The sequence below is a fragment of the Lissotriton vulgaris genome, chromosome 12, assembly GCF_964263255.1.
Source record: "Lissotriton vulgaris chromosome 12, aLisVul1.2, whole genome shotgun sequence".
Taxonomy (NCBI): Eukaryota; Metazoa; Chordata; class Amphibia; order Caudata; family Salamandridae; genus Lissotriton; species Lissotriton vulgaris.
This window is the reverse complement of record NC_141700.1, coordinates 728,700,259-728,721,354: the sequence shown is the minus strand read 5'-3', so window position 1 is coordinate 728,721,354 and position 21,096 is coordinate 728,700,259. Positions and strand designations below refer to the sequence as shown.

The 21,096-nt window shown below is 46.0% G+C and overlaps 1 protein-coding gene across 1 annotated transcript in view; it reads right to left on the bottom strand.

The window, feature by feature from the left end:
• The window catches only part of LOC147678401 (NXPE family member 3-like), a 197,818-nt gene extending 184,170 nt beyond the window's left edge, over positions 1–13,648 (bottom strand). Inside the window, exon 1 of the mRNA XM_086946576.1 lies at positions 13,569–13,648. Coding sequence (XP_086802702.1) covers positions 13,569–13,637 — 69 coding nt within the window. The 5' untranslated portion in view covers positions 13,638–13,648. The remainder of the gene's footprint in view (positions 1–13,568) is intronic.
• Positions 13,649–21,096: the final 7,448 nt, after the last annotated feature.

Genomic DNA, 21,096 nt, shown 5'->3' with positions numbered 1-21,096 from the left:
GCCCTTGGACACTCAATCAGTCTCTTCTACACATCAGTCAGCTCGTTCTGTAATGTATTGTTTGCTACCTCTTGTATTTTGTTTGCTCACAATTATCACTTTTGCCTCATGTAACTTAACGTTTGCTTTTGTAATTTGTTCACTTGTAATTTTCTCCTCATGTTTCATTACTGTTCCTATTGTGAAGCGCTCTGACACCTTCGGGTAAAGTCAGCGCTATATAAAAACGCATAAAATAAATAAACAAGTCTCTCCTGGAACATTTGTAAACCGGCGTTAGGGCCAGGGCTGACAACGTCTATACTGGGGAACCAGGTGCCAATCTCCATATTTTTGATTGGTCTTAAGGTCTGTCCAAGGTCGATGAAATAGGAATCAGTGAGTGTCGAAGTGGAAGTGTGCAAGAAAGCAATTCAGATGTGTGGCGACTGTAAAAGCCTTCCCAAACGTTCTTTTGTTATTTCCTGAACAGTGCCTCCCACCGCCACCCATTAGATTTTACAGCCCCCTCTTGGCGCCCACTTTGAAAGATCTTTGGATAAGCAAATGACTCAGAAGACACACCCCTGCTCTGATTTACAAAGCAGCTCACGCTGGGTCCTGGTAACGAACTCCATTGATTGATTCCGTGCAGTGCTTGAAAGGTGCTGCCGTAGTATAACTTGAGGGATAAAGGGAGCGCACTGCCTCAGTTAAAGTCAGATCCCCAGGAGTACCTGCATGTCAGTGCTATAATAACCGAACAGTCAGTGGCATGAGCCGACTCACCCCTTTTACTTTGAAGTATGCTGTGATGTGTATGTTGCAAGGTGAAAAAATATGTTTTTTTTCTATTTCTTTAGAATCTTTGGAAACCCTGCATTAATCAAATAGGTGTGTTTGCTTTTTTACTTTCGCACACATCTCACAGTCATACACACACATCCATTGATAAGTGCTTTTACACTTTGTTACACACTCACAGTTACACACACCAACAGACTGATTTAGAACCATTCTTCTGCCTTCTACGCAGACAATTGTTTTTTTGAAGGAAAGTTTTAGACACCAGCAGGGACTTCATCTGGATGGATGACTGCTACCCAAGCCAAAACTCGAGTTATGGAGGACAGCTCTAAGGAAGGATCAGAAACTGAGACGGCATCTGAGGCAGAGGGGAATGGAACAGTATTTTGAAGTGATTTTTTAGTTGGCTGAGTTCCATCCGACATATTGATTCTGAGGGGCTTGATGATGTCAGTCGTGCTGTCCCTTCGCAAGCACCATCTGTGCAGTCGAGTGACCATACCAATGTTGATCAACCCAGAGAGTAGGCACGTGTGGTGACAAGCACAGATGGAGTGATCCCTTGGCAGCGCCCCAATTTAGAGCAGCCCCAAATTCTGCTGTTCAATGGTGAAGCTGAATGTAAAGTTGAAACAGCCCATTTTATTACTATGTCCATCTCTTTTTGGATGTTGACTTCCTTGAGCAAATTGTGCAGCAAACAAATCTGCATGCAGAACAATTTGTGAGGAGTATGGAGGCACTCTGGGCCTCGTTCTAGTGCAAACCAGTGGACTCCCTCTTCACTTGAGTATTTGAAGATATTTTTGGGCCTAAACATTAAAAATGGGGTTAGTGCACAAAAGCTTGCAGTCCTACTGGTCTACTTGTGTGATTTGGGTAACACCCATCTTCATACCACACATGAGCAATGATCATTGTTTGGTCCAGCCTGGGCAGCGCATGCACTGCACTTCGAGGCATGCTGTATTGGAGCATAGACTTGAAGCCCCGCCCACTTTCCGCCCATATTTGTCATGGGCTTGTGTCATTGTCCTTCGTAACTGCTGGCTTCCGATTCGTTAATAGGCTTGGTAGTCCCTCCTTAGTACTGCTGTGTCTTCATTTGTAACCTCCCATGAGGACTGGCCCTTTCACTTCGATTGTTACACTGTATGTCTTATTTTGTTTATTAGCACTATTTTCTTTAATGAGTTTCTCCTACTGCAGGCACAACATTATTTCCTCCAACATTCAGTGCGCATTGCACACTTTCATGGGGAGCTTTCACAAAAAAATTGATTTTTCAACTTGACAAACACATGCTTTTTTTTGTAAAAGCACCTCATACCGCGCTTTCACTTTTTTACCACCCGCTGACCTTTCTTTAGACATTGTTCATCTAAAGAAAGGGTTGTGGCCTCTATTAACGTAAAAGCGCAGCATGGGAAACTTGGAAACAACAAGCATTTGTAATGCAATAGGTCTCGCATTTTAGAAACTTTGACCTATTGGTATTGTAAATGACAAAGCCTTTTTATTATTGCAGGTTTTTTAAACACATTAATAAAAGGCATTGTCATTTACAATGCCATTTAGCTCAAAATCTTACAATTGCAAGACCTATTGCATTGCAAATGCTTGTTTGCTATTGCAGTGTATGCTGCATTGCAATGATAATTCTGCTGCATTGCCCCAGGACAATCCAGATCATGACAGGTTGTTCAAAATTCTACCTGCTGTGGAACATTTGTCTGCCATGTTTTCAGAGATTTATACTCCTGGAAAGAATATAGAAATTGATCAGTCCTTGATCTTGTACAAAGGGCGGTTGCTGTTCAGGTAGTACATTGTGAGCAGAAGAGCTTGCTATGGCATCTAACTGTACATGCTGTTTGAGAGCTCTACCAGCTATGTATACAACTTGACAGTATATACAGGGAAGTAGTCCAGTCTAAACTCTGTAGGTTGCCCCCCCCCACCGTAGGAGTCACAGGAAAGATTGTACGGGAGTTCACCAATCCACTCCTACACAAAGGTTATAACCGGTATGGGGATAACTTCTATATGGGAGTTGAGCTGTTCAGTGAAATATACAAAGATGTCACTCTGGTATGTGGTACAGTTTGTTGTCGCTGCAAAGGATTCCCACAGGAGCATGTCTGTAAGAAGCTCCAAATATCATGGAGGGCTGCGTTGCATTCCACTGAACTGATCACGGTCAATTCCTCTGATAGACGTGATGTGTATGTGATCACTAAAATCCATAATGAGAACACTTCTCGGTCACCTTTGGGGGCAGGTGGCTAAAGTTCACAAGTCCACTTTTATACTTAACTACAGCAAGATATTTCCCATGGTGAGAGGGGCATTTTCTCTTTGTTTTAAAAAAGAAATTCCAGCTTTGGGATTTTGTTTTTGAAAATGTAAAAAAAATACATTAATGGATGGCACTGTTATGTTGATGGAGCCGTGCATTAAACACAAAAGAGCATGGCCAGGAACCATCATGAGTGGCTCCTGCCAATGTGTTTGAAATGACTGCCAGCTTGGCAGTCATTTCTAAATTTGGCGGGTGGAGTAGTCTCAGTATGACGGACATTAAGTCTTCTATCAGGCAGACAAAGTCTCCTCTGTTTGCCAAAATGTACATCTGGCCCTTAGAAGTAACGCCTCTTTTTAGGTCTTGTCTCTCTACTTTGTTGGGTTACAGCCGCTCTTAGGCTTCCCATTGCGGACATTATTTTTGCTCCATTTACATTTTACCCATTTATCAAGAACATTCAAATGTAATGCCTCTTCCAGTGTTTAGCCCTCCCAGAGAGCACTGACAACTACATTAAAACATACCCAAGGGCCAATTTCATCCATTGTTTCAGGGCTACTTTTTAATTTTTTTAAATGGGTTATCAGTCTTGCCACACGTTAGGAGTGCTGGTGTTTCAATTAGCGACAAGCGCCATTTTTGTTTTTTTAATTCCATGCCACTGCCTGGCTCATGTTTGCCCCATGGCTGCACCCACAGGGGCTGCAGCTACTGCTTCCTCCTCCTGTGGTTCTGGGACCTGCAGATTCCAGTGCTACCCCATCCCATCGTCCCCAGCACCGCGCCTCCGCAGGGCTGCTGTCAGCAAGGCTGCTGCTGTCACTCGACTTGCTGCTGCTCATCCTGGACTGATGCATGGTGGCATTCTCCTTCAAGACACTGTGCCTCAGCAGCTCCCTTCTGGGTGGGATCCTCGGTGAGTATTCTTCACCATAGTGCCGCTCCCCCAACCCTCCCTTCAGTAATATCAGGGAATTTCAGTAAAGAAACAAAACTTATCAGGACTAAAACAAAATCCTAACTTCACTTTCTTCCTCTTGCAAGGCACACACCGGATTGTAGGTTCCGGTGTACAAACTTGCTCCCCAGTTTGTTTATTTTACATTCTTTCAAATATTTTGTACAACTATTCCCAATAGTCAGTTTGTCTTTTTCACATCTTTCTGCCAACCTCTCTAAACATACTTTAGGTAAAGAGACATGTGTTGTTTACATTATTGTTTCTTGCACAGCTGAGCGACAAAGTATGTATTTGAGCTCAAACAACAGACAAAAAACATCTGAATCTCTCTTATAAGATGGCTGTACTGGGTATTGATTGTGTGACATTTCGTGATAGTAAATAATTTGATTGGTGTAAAAGAACTGACCATGCACTGTTAGCGCAGTTAGACACAGAGGAGTAATGAACAACTGGTTTACCATTGCATCTTTACCGACCGGTATTTGGGCTCCTACATCTGGCCCTAGGTTTGGGGGACTCTTGGGAGAGAGAGTAACTGCTGACAGAGAATGGGGTACGGCTGGGTGAGTGAGTCTGGGCTCTGCTTGGGCCTCAGGCAGGAGACTTGCAGCGCAGAGAAACAGGGCAGTGGACAGGAGCTCTTGAGGTTGCTGGAAGAGTCAGTCTAGGAAACTGCTGTGAGAGTAAAACCCCGGCACTGCTAGAGAGTATGGTCCAGATGTAGGTAATCTTGATTTACCTACTCTTAAATAACGAATCATACCGATTCGGTATTTAAGAGTAGGTAAATGGGATGTAGGTAATTTCACTTTTGAAATTACCGAATCGGAATGATTCGGAAATTACCTTGAGGCCCATAGGAATCAATGCCAATTACCGAATCGGTAAATACCGATTCGGTAAAATTACCGAATTTGCAAGGGGGACAGGGTGTCACTTTGAAAAGTGAGCCACCCCCTTTTGTACCGCTTTTGGCCGCCATAAGTGTGGCAGGGTATGCTCAGACGTGAGTTCCTTGCACACTTTGCCACTGGATTCAAGCAAGCCGGGCTGAAGACGGCTGGAATGCCAGAAACCGTTCCTCGGAAGCTTGTTTCCGGTCCAGGGAAGACATGGCTTGGCAGTTCGGGCTGGACTGTTCCCATGAGGCACAGGGTCAGACTGATTTCCATATAGCTATGTCTGACCTAGGGTGGTGTGGAGTGCAAAAAAACGATGGATTTGGGCCCAGATCTTTGTACTGGGGTGAATGTAAGATATTGTTCTGCATTCTGTCCATCAACTGTGTTTTTTGCAATTTTCACCCCGAGTGGGCTGGGTATGCTCAGACGTGAGTCCCAGGCTCTCCACATCACTGGAGTCAAGCTATCCAGGCTGAAGAAGGCTGATAGCCAGAAACCTGTCCTTGGATGCTTGATTCCGGTCTAGGAAAGACATGGCTTGGTAGTTCGGGTTGGACTGTTCCCATGAGGCACAGGGTCAAGGCTGATTTGCATATAGCCAGTGTCTGACCTAGGGTGGTGTGGAGTGCAAAGAAACGATGGATTTGGGCCCAGATCTTTGTACTGGGGTGAATGTAAGATATTGTTCTGCATTCTGTCCATCAACTGTGTTTTTTGCAATTTTCACCCCGAGTGGGCTGGGTATGCTCAGACGTGAGTCCCAGGCTCTCCACATCACTGGAGTCAAGCTATCCAGGCTGAAGAAGGCTGATAGCCATAAACCTGTCCTTGGATGCTTGATTCCGGTCTAGGAAAGACATGGCTTGGTAGTTCGGGCTGGACTGTTCCCATGAGGCACAGGGTCAAGGCTTATTTGCATATAGCCAGTGTCTGACCTAGGGTGGTGTGGAGTGCAAAAAAACGATGGATTTGGGCCCAGATCTTTGTACTGGGGTGAATGTAAGAAATTGTTCTGCATTCTGTCCATCAACTGTGCTTTTTGCAATTTTCACCCGAGTGGGCTGGGTATGCTCAGACGTTAGTCCCAGGCTTTCCACATCACTGGAGTCAAGCTATCCAGGCTAAAGAAGGCTGAAGAAGGCTGAAAACTGACCCTGAACCCTAAAAATACCCCTTTACCCAAAAACTGAAAACTGACCCTGAACCCTAAAAATACCCCTTTACCCAAAAACTGAAAACTGACCCTGAACCCTAAAAATACCCCTTTACCCAAGAACTGAAAACTGACCCTGAACCCTAAAAATACCCCTTTACCCAAAAACCCAAAACTGACCCTGAACCCTAAAAATACCCCTTTACCCAAAAACCCAAAACTGACCCTGAACCCTAAAAATACTCCTTTACCCAAAATTAATTAATATTATTTAATTACCAATTAATTATTAATTAACAATAACAATAAAGTAAATATATTAGCACATTAGCTGTAATTAATTTAATTTAATAATTAATATTATTTTTCCCAATTAATTAATTAACAATAACAAAAAATTATATATATAAAAAAATTACTCTAATTAATGTAATTAACTAATTAATATTAATTAATTACCAATTAATTACTAATTAAAAATATGTACAAAATTATATTAATTCATTAACTAATTAATATTAATTAATTACCAATTAATTATTAATTAAAAATATTTACAAACATATATTAATTAATTAATTATTATTAAATTACTTCCCACCCTATTCCCCTATAAACCCACAACCCGCTCTGATACTAAAACGCAAAATGTAAACAAATTTACAAATTTTTAAACATACATTACATAACATGTTTAACAAACATATAAACAACATAATAAAATACATAACACTAAACAAAATTTCGATATTAGTAAAATTTGATATTAGTAACATACATACCTTAAAAAAACGATATTCTGTCTGTCGATATTTTGGACATCGATATTCTATACTGTCGAAATTAAAACATCGATATTATTGTATATCGATATTTTAATTTCGATATTTTGTCTGCATACCCAGTGTCTGACCTAGGGTGGTGTGGTGTGCAAAAAAACGATGGATTTGGGACCAGATCTTTGTACTGGGGTGAATGTAAGACATTGTTCTGCATTCTGTCCATCAACTGTGTTTTGTGCAAGCTCCACAACACACAACACCATTACACACAGTGGCGGCTGGTGACATTTGAAAGTAGTGGGGCGAAAAATTACTGTGATACTAAAATTAAAGAATTGCGGGCACTCAATGTGTTTATGGGCTTTCAATTATCCATTTATTAACAATATAACTCTGCATGCATTAGCCCCACACTCCGGTCTGTCTCTTGTACAGTTTTATATCGATTCGTTTGCACAGTTCACACGCTGCTGCGGCTGCTCCCACATTAATAAATCAAAGTAAATGAGGAACAGTGAAGCAAAGAGATTTGCCTAATATCACACAACGCTGCCCTGTAACGTCCCCTCTGCCCTCTTTCCCGCATGGAAAAAACGCCACTGTTCAATTGAGATATGCACAGTATGTTTCAACATAGAAGAGGGCGAAGCGTTGTACTACTTCATTTACAGTCACACACTTGTAGTAACATGAAAGAGGGCGAAGCGTCGTTCCTCTTCATCTAGGTTTGCGCACTTATAGTTTTGATGAAACTCTTTAATTAACACAATCAGCAATCCTCTTCCTTCTGTAAATGCATGCTAGTTGTGCTGTGATGAAAAATCACATGTGCGCAGCTCTCAGGGGAAATACCACATCAGAGAGCAAAACACTGCTCCTCCCAAACTGCCTTTCAAATATAATGGGTTAGAGGGCAAATAGTCGTTCCTCCGAATCCCATAAAAGAGAAGACACATACCTGGGTAAATCTGTGTGACCGCGAAATAAACCCCCAATGAAAATGAGATGTATGCAGCGCCACAACTTCAACGTAGCACCGCTTCAAAACACACGGAAGCCATGTAATCTTTGAAATGGATCCAAAACTCAAGACAACAAATGCTGACAAAAAATGGAGTTTAAACTTCAACTTAGCACAGCTTCAAAACGCACGGAAGCTTAGTGAAATAACTTACATGTTAAGTCCAGACTTAGACTCGAGACTTGCGACTCCCGCCGTCGCTGCATTCGAATTCCTAGGGCTGAGCTCGTCATCAGAAGGCGGCAGGCAGCCTCCCTCCCCTCCACAGCAGCCAGCGCTGTGATTGGTTCGGCCGGCTGCCCTTCTGAATTAATTTCTCTCTGTATGCTGCACCACAGCAGCATACAGAGAGACGGGGAGAGTGGGAGGGGTTACTCGAGGGCAGGGGGAGCGGCTTGCCTACTGTGTTAATACTGTCTGTTTGGGTAGCCTCTCAGGCTGCCCAAACAGACAGTATTACCAACAGTGGGCAAGCCGCTCCCCCCTGCCCTCGAGTAACACCGCCCAGTGCCCAAACAGAAAATATTGCTTTCTCGCCCTACGAGAAGGCAAGGCAGAAACAAATGGTAGTAATAATAACTATCTTTGTTTGCCTTCTCGCACGGCGAGAAAACAGGGGGGCGGCGCACAAACGCCCCCATGGACCAGCCGCCTCTGATTACACATAATAAACTCCCTAACACAATTCGACTCTACATAAATCCAATACACTTAATACTATTTAATTACTATCCACATAATTCCACAGCACACCATGCCACATATTTCAACTACACAAACACACAATTCCACACCACACAATTCCACAACAGAAATTCCAATACAACCCATCTTTCCCACTCACGTCCACCAACCCTGTCATCTCTCTACTACATCACTGCCCCTCTCACTGCCACTACCCCCTCTCATTTTATAATCACACTGACCCTTCTAATCTTCACACTCCTCTCTTCTCTCTATACTGCCTGCTCACACCTGCTACCTTCTTGTACCTCCTAGCTCTGTGCACTGGTCCACCTCTGGCCTCCCCCTCACTCTGGGTACCTCTCCCACTCATTCCTCACTCTTTTCCTCTCTCTCCTACCCCTCTCTCTCGCTCTCTGACACACTCTTTCTTTCTCTTTCATGTGGTTAACTTCAGGTGTACAAGCACAATTTCTTTCCCCTGCCTTTTCAAGGTTTCTGTCCCTCAAACCCACGCTCTCCTCCTCTTCTTGAGGTGTCTTCTGAATACACAGGCGCTCTCTCTTTATGTGTTTGTGGCCTGCTCTCCCTTTCTTTCTCTCACCCTCCTTCTACCCCTTGATATGGAGTTTGTTCACCCCTCTATGCACAAACTACCTATCCCGCTCTATCTTCCTTTCTATTCTGTGCAGCTCCATGCCTATTTCTTCACCATACCAAATAACTCCACTACACAAATACACTACTCACCACTCAATTCCACCCACACAATTTTAATCCAACCCACTTAATTCCACTACGCACCACTTATATGCACTCCACTCCAAAATACATGGGTAAAAGACATTGTCATTTACAACGCCAATAGCTGTAGCTTTTGCAAATGCGAGACCTATTGCACAGCAATTGCTTGTTCTGTCTGTATACGTCACCATATGAATTGATCTATACTTTGTATACAGTGAAAAATCTTTCCACGTAGCAGCTCAGTTGTTGGCTCTGGTCTAATTGGGTTCTTATACAATTTACAAACCCTTTATATCCCTGCAACCAAAAGGGTCTAGCGGAAGTAATGGTATTCATTTTATAAATGGGCTACCATGAAAAAAGTTACAGAGGAAAACATTTCCACAAATGGTCATTTTTCCTACTCATGTTCAATATTTTTTTATTTCAACATCTAGGACCCGATTATGATGTTGGGCGGAAACCCATCCAACAGGTTGTTGGAGGTTTTCTGCCCGACATCAATGGTTTCCCTCTGACTGCCGTATTACAATGACGGCGGTCGGAGGGAAACTCGTGGGGGGATTCAGCTGCACTGAGCCCGTCGGAGCGCCAGAAGGCATCACAATCCCTTAATGGCGGCGGAGCTAGCCTCGGCTACGCCGTCAGGATTATGATGTCACTTTCACCCATCCTTTCTGTATCGGCCTTTCTGACATGGAAAGGCTGTCAGAAATGGACTTTGGGGACCCTAGCAGGGCCCGCTTCCCTGCTGGCCCTCCGCTATGGGGTCTGAGGGGCACCTGCGGTGACCCCCTAAACATCTCTGCACCATGTGGCAGGCAGGGATGTTTACAGGCATTCATTTTTCAATGGCAGCTTGTGTTGCAGGCCTTTTTCACCGGCCACACAAGCTGTCATTGAAAAATTCATGTTTCTGACTGCCCATAGGGTGGTCGCATCCAAATTCTGCAGTTGAAACTGCCGACCTATGGTTGGGTGGTTCTAGTCCGTGGCGGTGTTGGTCGGACGCAAGTCCAACCAACATCATAATCAGCCCCTAAGTTTCTTTGGGAAAACCTTGAGGGATCTACACATATGGCCCCTTGCTGAATTCAGAATTTTGTCTACTTACATAAATCTATAGCGTTAACTGGAGTACCCATGAGTTTCACACCGGTTTCCAGCACAAACTAGAAGCAAGTTGAAAGCACAGAAAGTAGGAAAAAATAGCTACCTCTTTGAAAAATACCAAAACTGGGTTTTAAATTGCCTATTTGATTCAGCTCTGGATGTTCCTGAAAGCTTGGAAAAGTGACACTTTTTTGTTGAGTACTTTTTTCCTTTTTTTACCAATGAACTCAAAATATAGCTACATTTTGCCTATTTTCTTGGTCCCCTCCAGGTGAATTAACAAATTCTGCGTACCTTGATAATCATCAGGATGTTGGGAAAAAACAATGCAAATTTGGCATGGATACCCTGTCACCGGTCAAAGTGCATTAAAAAAACGTTTGGGAACTGTGATGCTGCATGCAATGGGGAGGGGTCAGTGAGCGTGGGTACGGGGCCAAAGATGTGACTAAAAAACACATAATATTCTCTACTTTTTTTGGTCTTTGACTTTCAGGTAACTACATTTAAAATAGCGTGCACCTTAAATGAGAAATACATTTGATAAAGTTAAGTTAATTAGTGGGAAATGAACTGTAGTACATTATGAAACCTCTATTAGTTAATAGACTGAAGAGGTCTGTGTGTAACCAGAGAGCCACTGAATTAAATCCTTTATTCAAAATTTACACTGCTTGATTTAAAAAACAACGGGATGGGTAAACTGTACTTTAGAGGGGTAGGTATTGTCAGGTAGAGTGCAGTTTAAGGGTGGTAGAATGCACACCGATTTTCTTCATCGTACTCAATGTTTTCTTTCTGTTTCTAATCTTTTATTCACGCTTGCGTGCTGACTGGATCCGTGCCTCACCTCAAAGCACGGTTTACATAATTCAAAACACTTGCAACGTTGTGACGCTCCATTTCCAATCGCACAGCCTAAAGCAATAATTGCGAAATTCCTCATCTTTTAATCCATGTTTATTCCAGTTTATCCTTAGTTGATCAAACTTTACTAGACAGTACACGATAAAACTGATAAAAGTCCCAATTTTTTCAAATGAAACAATTATGCCCATCCGGGCCTTTTACTGCTTCACGTGGGTTCATACAATTCATTTTAAGCAGCTCTGATTTTAAAACATCCAATGCATTTCGGGCATTTCATTTGCCCTTCGTCAGGGATAGATGTTATACGACCATCGGCCTCGGAGCAAAACACAGATGGCTCGTTGTTTCCTTATCACGAACTGAACACAGTCTTTCTCGTGACGCTGTTGTTGTGTAGTCATAGTCCAGTTCAAACAATTAGTGCTGGGTGCAAACTGCCGGTTGTGAGGTAAGAGTAATTCTAAGCGTCACGAGAACGACTGTGTTCAGTTCGTGATAAGGAAACAACGAGCCATCTGTGAAGCAGTAAAAGGCCCGGATGAGCATAATTGTTTCATTTGAAAAAATTGGGACTTTTATCAGTCTAATCGTGTACTGTGTAGTAAAGTTTGATCAACTAAGGATAAACTGGAATAAACATGGATTAAAAGATGAGGAATTTCGCAATTATTGCTTTAGGCTGTGCGATTGGAAATGGAGCGTCACAACGTTGCAAGTGTTTTGAATTGTCAGGTAGAGTGCCACATTCCCAAAATCTGAAAAAAAGAGTGTACCAGCACTTTTCAGTACTGATACAATAATGTTAGTGGGAGAGCACTGGTACTTCTCAGTACTGATACAATAATTTCATTATGAGAGTACCAGCACATTACAGTAATGATACAATAATTTAAAGAGGAGAGTAGTGGCACTTCTCAATACTTATACAATACTTTTAATAGGAGAGTAGCTGCACGTCCCAGTACTGATACAATAATGTTATTAGGAGATTAGCACCACTTCTCAGTACTGACACAAAAAATGTATTAGGAGGTACCGGCACTTCTCAGTACTGATACAACAATTTTAATAGGAGCGTACCAGCACTTCTCAGTACTGTTACAAAACTTTTATTAGGAGAGTAGAGGCAATTCTCAGTACTTATACAATACCTTTATTAGGAGAGTAGCCGCACTTCTCAGTACTGATACAATAATGTTAATAGGAGACTACCAGCACTTCTCAGTACTGATACACTAACTTTATTAGGAGAGTATCTACACTTGTCGGTAGTGATACAATAATTATAATAGGAGACTACCAGCACTTCTTAGTACTGATACAATTGCAGGTACCAGCCCATTACAGTACTGATACAATAATGTTAATAGGAGAGTAGTGGCACTTTACAGTGCTGTTACAGTAACTTTAATAGGAGAGCAGTTGCACTTCTCAGTACTGATACAATAATTTTGATAGGAGAGTACCAGCACTTCTCAGTTCTGATACAATAACTTTATTAGGAGAGTAGCGGCACTTCTCAGTACTGATACAATCATTTTAATAGGAGAGTACCAGCACTTCTCAGCACTGATACAGTAACTTTAGTAGGAGAGTACTAGCACTTACAGTACCGATACAGTCATTTAATATGAGGGTAGTGGCACTTCTCAGGACTGATCCAATACTTTTATTAGAAGGGTATCGGCTCTTCTCCGTGCTGATACGGCAACTTTATTAGAAGAGTACCGGCGGCACTTCTTGGAAGCAAACAGGTACTCTTGGCTAGCGGGGGCATGTTTTTCCAAAGTTGAAGAGCTGGGACAGATACACACAGCATGCTCCCTCGTGAAACGCGCGCACACAGAAGACCGTGTAGATACCGACCGCTCCTGGGGCATGAAGACCCCCTCGGGGACCCCCAGACATAGAACGCCAGAGGCTCAGCCCCGGAGGGAGTCTAGCGCCGCAGAGGAACGGAGCGCCTCTTAGGGACTGAACCCCCTCCATTTGGCAGACACCGCCCAGCCGAGGAACCGTTTTCCACAGGTGCAGACGGAGGCGCGAGGGACGGGGCCCCCCTGAGGAGCAGGGCGCAGCTGACAGGCTGACCCTGCGCGCGGAGCTCGCGCCTGCTGAAATCTCCTCAGACTTACAGAGACCCCCTCCCTCCCTATGAGTAGAAAGCCTCGGGCCCCCCGCCTGGATGTTGTGAGCCGGAGCAGTAGTTCGGGCGGGGAGGGGGCAGAGGGCTGGACTCACCGGCAGCAGGAGGCAGAACGCCATCCACAGGAGCAGGTAGCAGGTGGGCGCTTTGAAGAGGCGAGCCATGCTGGGCGCGCGAGCGGTGGCGAGTGAGGGTGACGGAGACACCCGGGTCACGCCAGAGAGGCGGCTGCGCGCGCCACGGACACCCTGCGCAGCGGTGCACTTGAGGGTGAGGCAGCGCCTCGAGCTATCGGACACGCAGATAAGTGTCAGTCATGCTTCATTCATTGATTAGCAGCCCTGCACAGAACTAACTCCATAGAGTGCCGCATTTAAAGTGCAGCAGCCCTGCAGAGAACTAACTCCACATAGCGCCCCATTTAAAGTGCAGCAGCCCCGCAGAGAACTAACTCCACATAGCGCCCCATTTAAAGTGCAGCAGCCCCGCAGAGAACTAACTCCACATAGTGCCCCATTAAAAGTGCTGTAGCCCTGCAAAGAACTAACACCACATAGTGCCCCATTAAAAGTGCTGTAGCCCTGCAAAGAACTAACTCCACATAGTGCCCCATTAAAAGTGCTGTAGCCCTGCAAAGAACTCCCTATAGTGCCCCATTTAAAGTGCAGCAGCCCTGTAGAGAACTAACTCACCACAGTGCCCCATTAAAAGTGCAGCAGCCCTGCAGAGAACTCCCTATAGTGCCCCATTTAAAGTGCAGCATCCCTGCAGAGAACTAACTCACCACAGTGCCCCATTAAAAGTGCAGCAGCCCTGCAGAGAACTCCCTATAGTGCCCATTAAAAGCGCAGCAGCCCTGCAGAGAACTCCCTATAGTGCCCCATTAAAAGTACAGCAGCCCTGGAAAGAACTAACTCGACATAGTGCCCCATTAAAAGTGCTGTAGCCCTGCAAAGAACTAACTCCACATAGTGCCCCATTAAAAGTGCTGTAGCCCTGCAAAGAACTCCCTATAGTGCCCCATTTAAAGTGCAGTAGCCCTGTAGAGAACTAACTCACCACAGTGCCCCATTAAAAGTGCAGCAGCCCTCCAGAGAACTCCCTATAGTGCCCCATTTAAAGTGCAGCAGCCCTGCAGAGAACTAACTCACCACAGTGCCCCATTAAAAGTGCAGCAGCCCTGCAGAGAACTCCCTATAGTGCCCATTAAAAGCGCAGCAGCCCTGCAGAGAACTCCCTATAGTGCCCCATTAAAAGTACAGCAGCCCTGGAAAGAACTAACTCGATATAGTGCCCCATTAAAAGTACAGCAGCCCTGCAGAGAACTAACTCACCACAGTGCCCCATTAAAAGTGCAGCAACCCTGCAGAGAACCCCCAATAGTGCCCCATTAAAAGTGCAGCAGCCCTGCAAATAACTCCCTATAGTGCCCCGTTTAAAGTGCAGCAGCCCTGCAGAGAACTAACTCACCACAGTGCCCCATTAAAAGTGCAGCAGCCCTGCAGAGAACTCCCTATAGTGCCCATTAAAAGCGCAGGAGCCCTGCAGAGAACTCCCTATAGTGCCCCATTAAAAGTGCAGCAACCCTGCAGAGAACCCCCAATAGTGCCCCATTAAAAGTGCAGCAGCCCTGCAGAGAACTCCCTATAGTGCCCCATTTAAAGTGCAGCAGCCCTGCAGAGAACTAACTCACCACAGTGCCCCATTAAAAGTGCAGCAGCCCTGCAGAGAACTCCCTATAGTGCCCATTAAAAGCGCAGGAGCCCTGCAGAGAACTCCCTATAGTGCCCCATTAAAAGTGCAGCAGCCCTGGAAAGAACTAACTCCATAGAGTGCCCCATTAAAAGTGCAGCAGCCCTGCAAATAACTAACTCAATATAGTGCCCCATTAACAGTGCAGCAGCCCTGCAAATAACTATCTCCATATAGTGCCCATTACAAGTGCTGCAGCCCTGCAGAGAACTCCCTATAGTGACCCATTAAAAGTGCAGCAACCCTGCAGACAAGTGCAACCCCTGCCACCAGTAAAAGTGTCACAGCCCTGGAGAGAACTCCCTGTAGTGCCCCATTAAAAGTGCACCAGCCCTGGCTGCGGAGAGCTACCAGTTGTACAGTATTAACAGTGCCGTAACACTGCATAGAGCTCCTAGCACCGCCCTCATTAAGAGGAGCAGCGCTGCAAAGGACTCTCAGTACTAACCATATTTAAAGTGCAGCAGCCCTACAGAGAACTCCCAGTACTGCTCATTAAAAGTGCAGCAGCCCACCGAGAACTCCCAGTATTACCCCATTAAAAGTGCAACAGCCAAAAGAGAACTACCAGTACTACCACATTAAAAGTGCAGCAGCCCTGCAGAGAACTCCAAGTACTACAACATTAAAAGTGCAGCAGTCTTGCAGAGAACTCACAATACTAACCCAATAAAAGGGCAGCAGCCCTCCAGAGTCCTCCCAGTACTGACCCCTTAAAAGTGCAGCAGGCATGCGGAGACCTCCCACTACTGACCCTTTAAAAGTGCAGTAGCCAACAGAGAATTCTGAGTACTGCCACATTTAAAGTGTTGCAGCCTTGCTGAGAACTCCCAGTACTGACCCCTTAAAAGTGCAACAGCCACCTGGAGACCTCCCAGTCCTGACCCATTAAAAGTGCAGCAGCCTTGCAGAGAACTCCCAGTACTGACCCATCAAAAGTTAATCAGCCTTGAAGACAATGCAACTCATGCCACTGTTAAATGCAAAGCAGGCCACACCAAGCTTCCAGTACTACCCCTTTATAAGAATAGCAGCCCTGCAAATAACTCCCACTACTAACCCCATTAAAAGTGTTTCAGCCCTGCACAGAACTGCCAGTATATACCATTAAAAGCGCAGCAACCCTCCAAACAGCTCCCAGTACTGCCTGCATTAAAAGGGTCACAGCCTAGCAGATGCCTCCCAGTACCACCCCATTAAAAGCGTAAGAGCCCTGAAGAGAACTCCCAATACCACTCTATTAAAAGTGCAGTAGACCTACAGAGAGCTCCCAGTGCTGATCATTAAAAGTGCAGTAGCCTGGCAGAGAACTCCCAGTACTGCCTCATTAAAAGTGCAGCAGCCCTACAGAGAACTCCCAGTACTGCTCATTAAAAGTGCAGCAGCCCGGCAGAGAACTCCCTGTACTTCTCATTAAAAGTGCAGCAGCCCGGCTTAGAACTCCCAGTACTGCTCATTAAAAGTGCAGCAGCCCTACAGAGAACTCCCAGTACTCCTCATTAAAAGTGCAGCAGCCCGGCAGAGAACTCCCAGTACTCCTCATTAAAAGTGCAGCAGCCCGGCAGAGAACTCCCTGTACTTCTCATTAAAAGTGCAGCAGCCCGGCTTAGAACTCCCAGTACTGCTCATTAAAAGTGCATCAGCCCGGCAGAGAACTCCCCGTACTCCTCATTAAAAGTGCAGCAGCCCGGCAGAGAACTCCCAGTACTCCTCATTAAAAGTGCATCAGCCTGGCAGAGAACTCCCAGTACTGCTCATTAAAAGTGCAGCAGCCAACAGAGAACGCCCAGTACTACCACATTAAAAGTGCAGCAGCCCGGCAGAGAACTCCCAGTACTCCTCATTAAAAGTGCATCAGCCCGGCAGAGAACTCCCAGTACTGCTCATTAAAAGTGCAGCAGCCCTACAGAGAACTCCCAGTACTGCTCATTAAAAGTGCAGCAGCCCGGCAGAGAACTCCCAGTACTGCTCATTAAAAGTGCAGCAGCCCGGTAGAGAACTCCCAGTACTGCTCATTAAAAGTGCAGCAGCCCGGCAGAGAACTCCCAGTACTGTTCTATTAAAAGCGCAGAAGTCCGGCAGAGAACTCCCAGTACTTCTCATTAAAAGTGCAGCAACCCGGCTTAGAACTCCCAGTACTGCTCATTAAAAGTGCGCCAGCCCTACAGAGAACTCCCAGTACGCCTCATTAAAAGTGCAGCAGCCCGGCAGAGAACTCACAGTACTCCTCATTAAAAGTGCAGCAGCTTGGCAGAGAACTCCCAGTACTGCTCATTAAAAGTGCAGCAGCCCTACAGAGAACTCCCAGTACTGCTCATTAAAAGTGCAGCAGCCCGGTAGAGAACTCCCAGTACTGCTCATTAAAAGTGCAGCAGCCCGGCAGAGAACTCCTAGTACCGTTCTATTAAAAGCGCAGGAGTCCGGCAGAGAAGTGCCACTACTGCCCCCATGAAAAGTGTAAAAGACACACAAATGATGGACGGAATGCAGAACGAATCAAACATTAGCCCCCCATTAAAAGTGTAACTCCTCCCCCCTAACAGCCCTCCTCCCCCTAAAAACGGGAGAGACCATCCTGCTCACATGAGAATGAAAAATAACCATGTCAGAGGAAAACCACGCTCCCCTGGCTTCCAGGAAAAAGGTGCCAGTCGATCCAGACAAGGTTCAAGTCGGGGTACCACATGGGTGGACGGCGTCCCTCCACTTATTTTACCGTGTTTTTACCAGGTGGACGCCGTCCCCGCTGCCCTAAAGATAGAGCCGGTACCAGAGTCTGCACCTGTGAGCGCTCAGCACTCACCAAACCTCACCTCCTATTGTCGAGAGAGGGCAAACAGAGTTCTTTAAGTTGTTTCACCATGATGGAGCCGTTCAGTATGACAGACCCGTGGTCGTATATTAGAAAAGGTCAGTATGTAATCACGCATTTCAGACGGAGACTGGTAAATTTACTGTGAGTAATAAATAGGCTCCGAACAAGTGCAGCTTTAATTTCCCCGTTCCTTTGAGTGTCAATACGGTGACGAATTCCAACCAACCTGCCCCCATCGCCTTGTAACCTTTGTTAATTAGAGGGGACTACATTTTGTGACATCACTTCCTGTTGTGACATCACTTCTGGTGACACCACCTAACTTGGGGCGTCCCCCCACTTCTTTTTAGGTCGAGGACCGAATGCTGGCTTGCCAGCCAGAAGTCGGAGATTTAATGTCTTTCAGCAGGGTGCTTAAACCCGCCTCTCTCCTCATCTCTCCTCCATTGGCTGGCTTCCTAAACGGAGGCCAGCCATTGGAGGAGAGAGGCGTCACTCGAAAGAAGCTCCGTCTCTTTCGGATTCGGGGGCGTGTTGGTTCTGTTCTTTCCACTTTTAAGCCCCGCCTGTTTTTGGGACGGCCAAACACGCCCCGAATCCGAAAAAAATGGCCGTGTGTTTCTCCAAGGCATTTCTGCCTCGCCTCGGAGAAACGTGGTCATTTGGAGCGCTACTCTCTCACCGAAGCACGAAGCACGGGCGCGGTACTGGCTGAAGGCTGCAGGTGAGTCACGCAGCTTCCAGCAGCTCTTTGTGTCGCCCTCCCCCCCGCCCCCTCCTTTCTTCTCGTCTATAGCAGCCTCGACATGTCTCCCCACGGGATTGTCCCCGACATGTCCCCCCCAGTCGGGCGGCGCCTCGCCTCATCACCGTCTTTGCTCTATAATAGGTTTAGGTCAGAGCAGGCAGTAGAGCCTCGCGTGCCTGCGTGGAGTGTGTTTGAGAGGTCGCGAAGGGAGGGTCTGAGGCTGCGATGAGACACGGCGCCCGAGCAGCAGCGGCAGCTGGGAGAGGAGCCCGAGCAGCGCCCCCTGCCACGTACCCAGGACTCCGAAACACAGCTCCAGGTCCGTGCAGGACTCGCAGCCAGAGCTCTCTGGGGAGGCTGCTCCCTTCACCGTGTATTTTCCGTCTATTTTTACCCCGACCCAATTCATATTTATCTTTTCTTTGCCCACTTCGGCACGTGGCAGACGGTCACCCCACATCAGCCATTGCCATCACTGTGAGTGACTGGGTAATGGAAATAGACACCACCCGTAGGCACGGAGGGGGCCCCAGTGCCAGCTCACAGCTCCCTCCTTTCACAGCCTACAACAGTGTGGGCCGTGGTGGCAGCTCAGCCCCTGGCATTCGTAGCATCTAACATCGGGGCCCTGGAGGCACCTCGCAGCGCTGGCATTCTCCTAGTCTCCTGGTGTAATTCACAATTTCTAGCGTTTCCAGCATGCACCCGTGAGATGCCGGGTTGAAGGAAGATAACACTTTCTGTATTCTTTTCTCGTGGCGCCCCTTGCGGCAGCGCACGATTCCTGCATTCTTTTCTACTTGTGCCAGCTCACGATTGTTAATAATTCCAGTCAAAATGTACATAAATTACCACACCAATAACATTATTTTCACAATACAAGACTTTACCCATGCAGCATATGTTCCCATTCAGTCCATGGCCTCTCTATAGAGGTAGCTAGCACCTCAGTGGTTCACTGCTAACTTTAAAGCTCTTCACCGGGGTTTAGGTGGACCGGTTCGGTATTCATGTATGGGGTTAAGAGAAGTTCAACTTTCATTTTCCTCACGTTTTGGCCTCAGTGCTTAACAATGACAGATGCCCTCAACAGGAAGTGCAGTGATGGTTCCTGCCCACACTCCAGTGCTCGATCATGAGAAGTCCACACAGGATGCCCTCAGAGGGGAAGGCGCGATACATCTGTAAGCCACGTGCGCCTTGCTTGGCATGCACTCTGCTGTATGGAAACGTCTGAAGCACAAATGAATGTGTAGCAGAGATGGCATGCTGATTACAGTAACAGCGCGCTGTGCTCCCCTGTCCCACATACAGACCGTGCTTTTGTGCTGTGCCCTGCTGTGGTTCGACAGGGCATTCCAGGGAGTGGCTCAAGGATCCAGCTGTTTATCTGGCATGATTGAAAGGCATTTACACAGCCTTCCTCATGCGTGGGCACCAGCAGGTCTGCCCCAGGTGGAGGGGTAGGACTTTATTTGCTAGTGAAATGATCTCCTCAGAGATGAGCATTGCTGTGTAAGCCTGTAGATTATTGATTGTGGTCCAGGGACAGGGGAATCCTTTAATTGTTTCCTTTTCCTCCTCAGCCATTTACCAAAAGGCCATTTTACAGATAACGACCTGCTCAGCGAATATGACATTGTAACAATCTCTGAAAGTATGTGATCTGGCATTTGGGAAGTTGAAATGAGCAGATAATACCTATTTTGTGTCGGGGGAGGGGGGGCTCAGAAGTGCTTACTGTCACTAGGCTAGTGTGTGGCTCTGTCTGTGTGTGGCTCTGTCTGTGTGTGGCTCTGTCTGTGTGTGGCTCTGTCTGTGTGTGGCTCTGTGTGTGTGTGGCTCTGTGTGTGTGGATAGCTTTTTTTGTGGGTGGCTCTGTGTGTGTGGATAGCTTTTTTTGTAGGTGGCTCTGTGTGGGTGGCTCTGTGTGTGTGGGTGGCTCTATGTGAATGACTGTGGGTGGCTCTGTATGTGTGTGTCACTGTGTGGGTGTAAATGCAATAGGTCATGCATATGCAAGCGATTAAGCTATTGGCATTGTAAATGACAATGCCATTTATTTAACGAATAAGCTATTGGCAATGTAAATGACAATGCTATTTTTTATGATAAAAATAAAGTCATGAGCAATGCCAATAGCTCTACCTGTAATAATTCCGAGACCATTGCATTGTAAGTGCTTGTTTTAGGACTTGTGCCCTGGGTCCAAACCGCATTTCCGGCTTTCCCAAAGAGCCAAAACAATGGAGCTCCCAGCTAAACAGAAGTAAAAAACAGCCTTAAGACTCCCATACGCCCCTTTTGA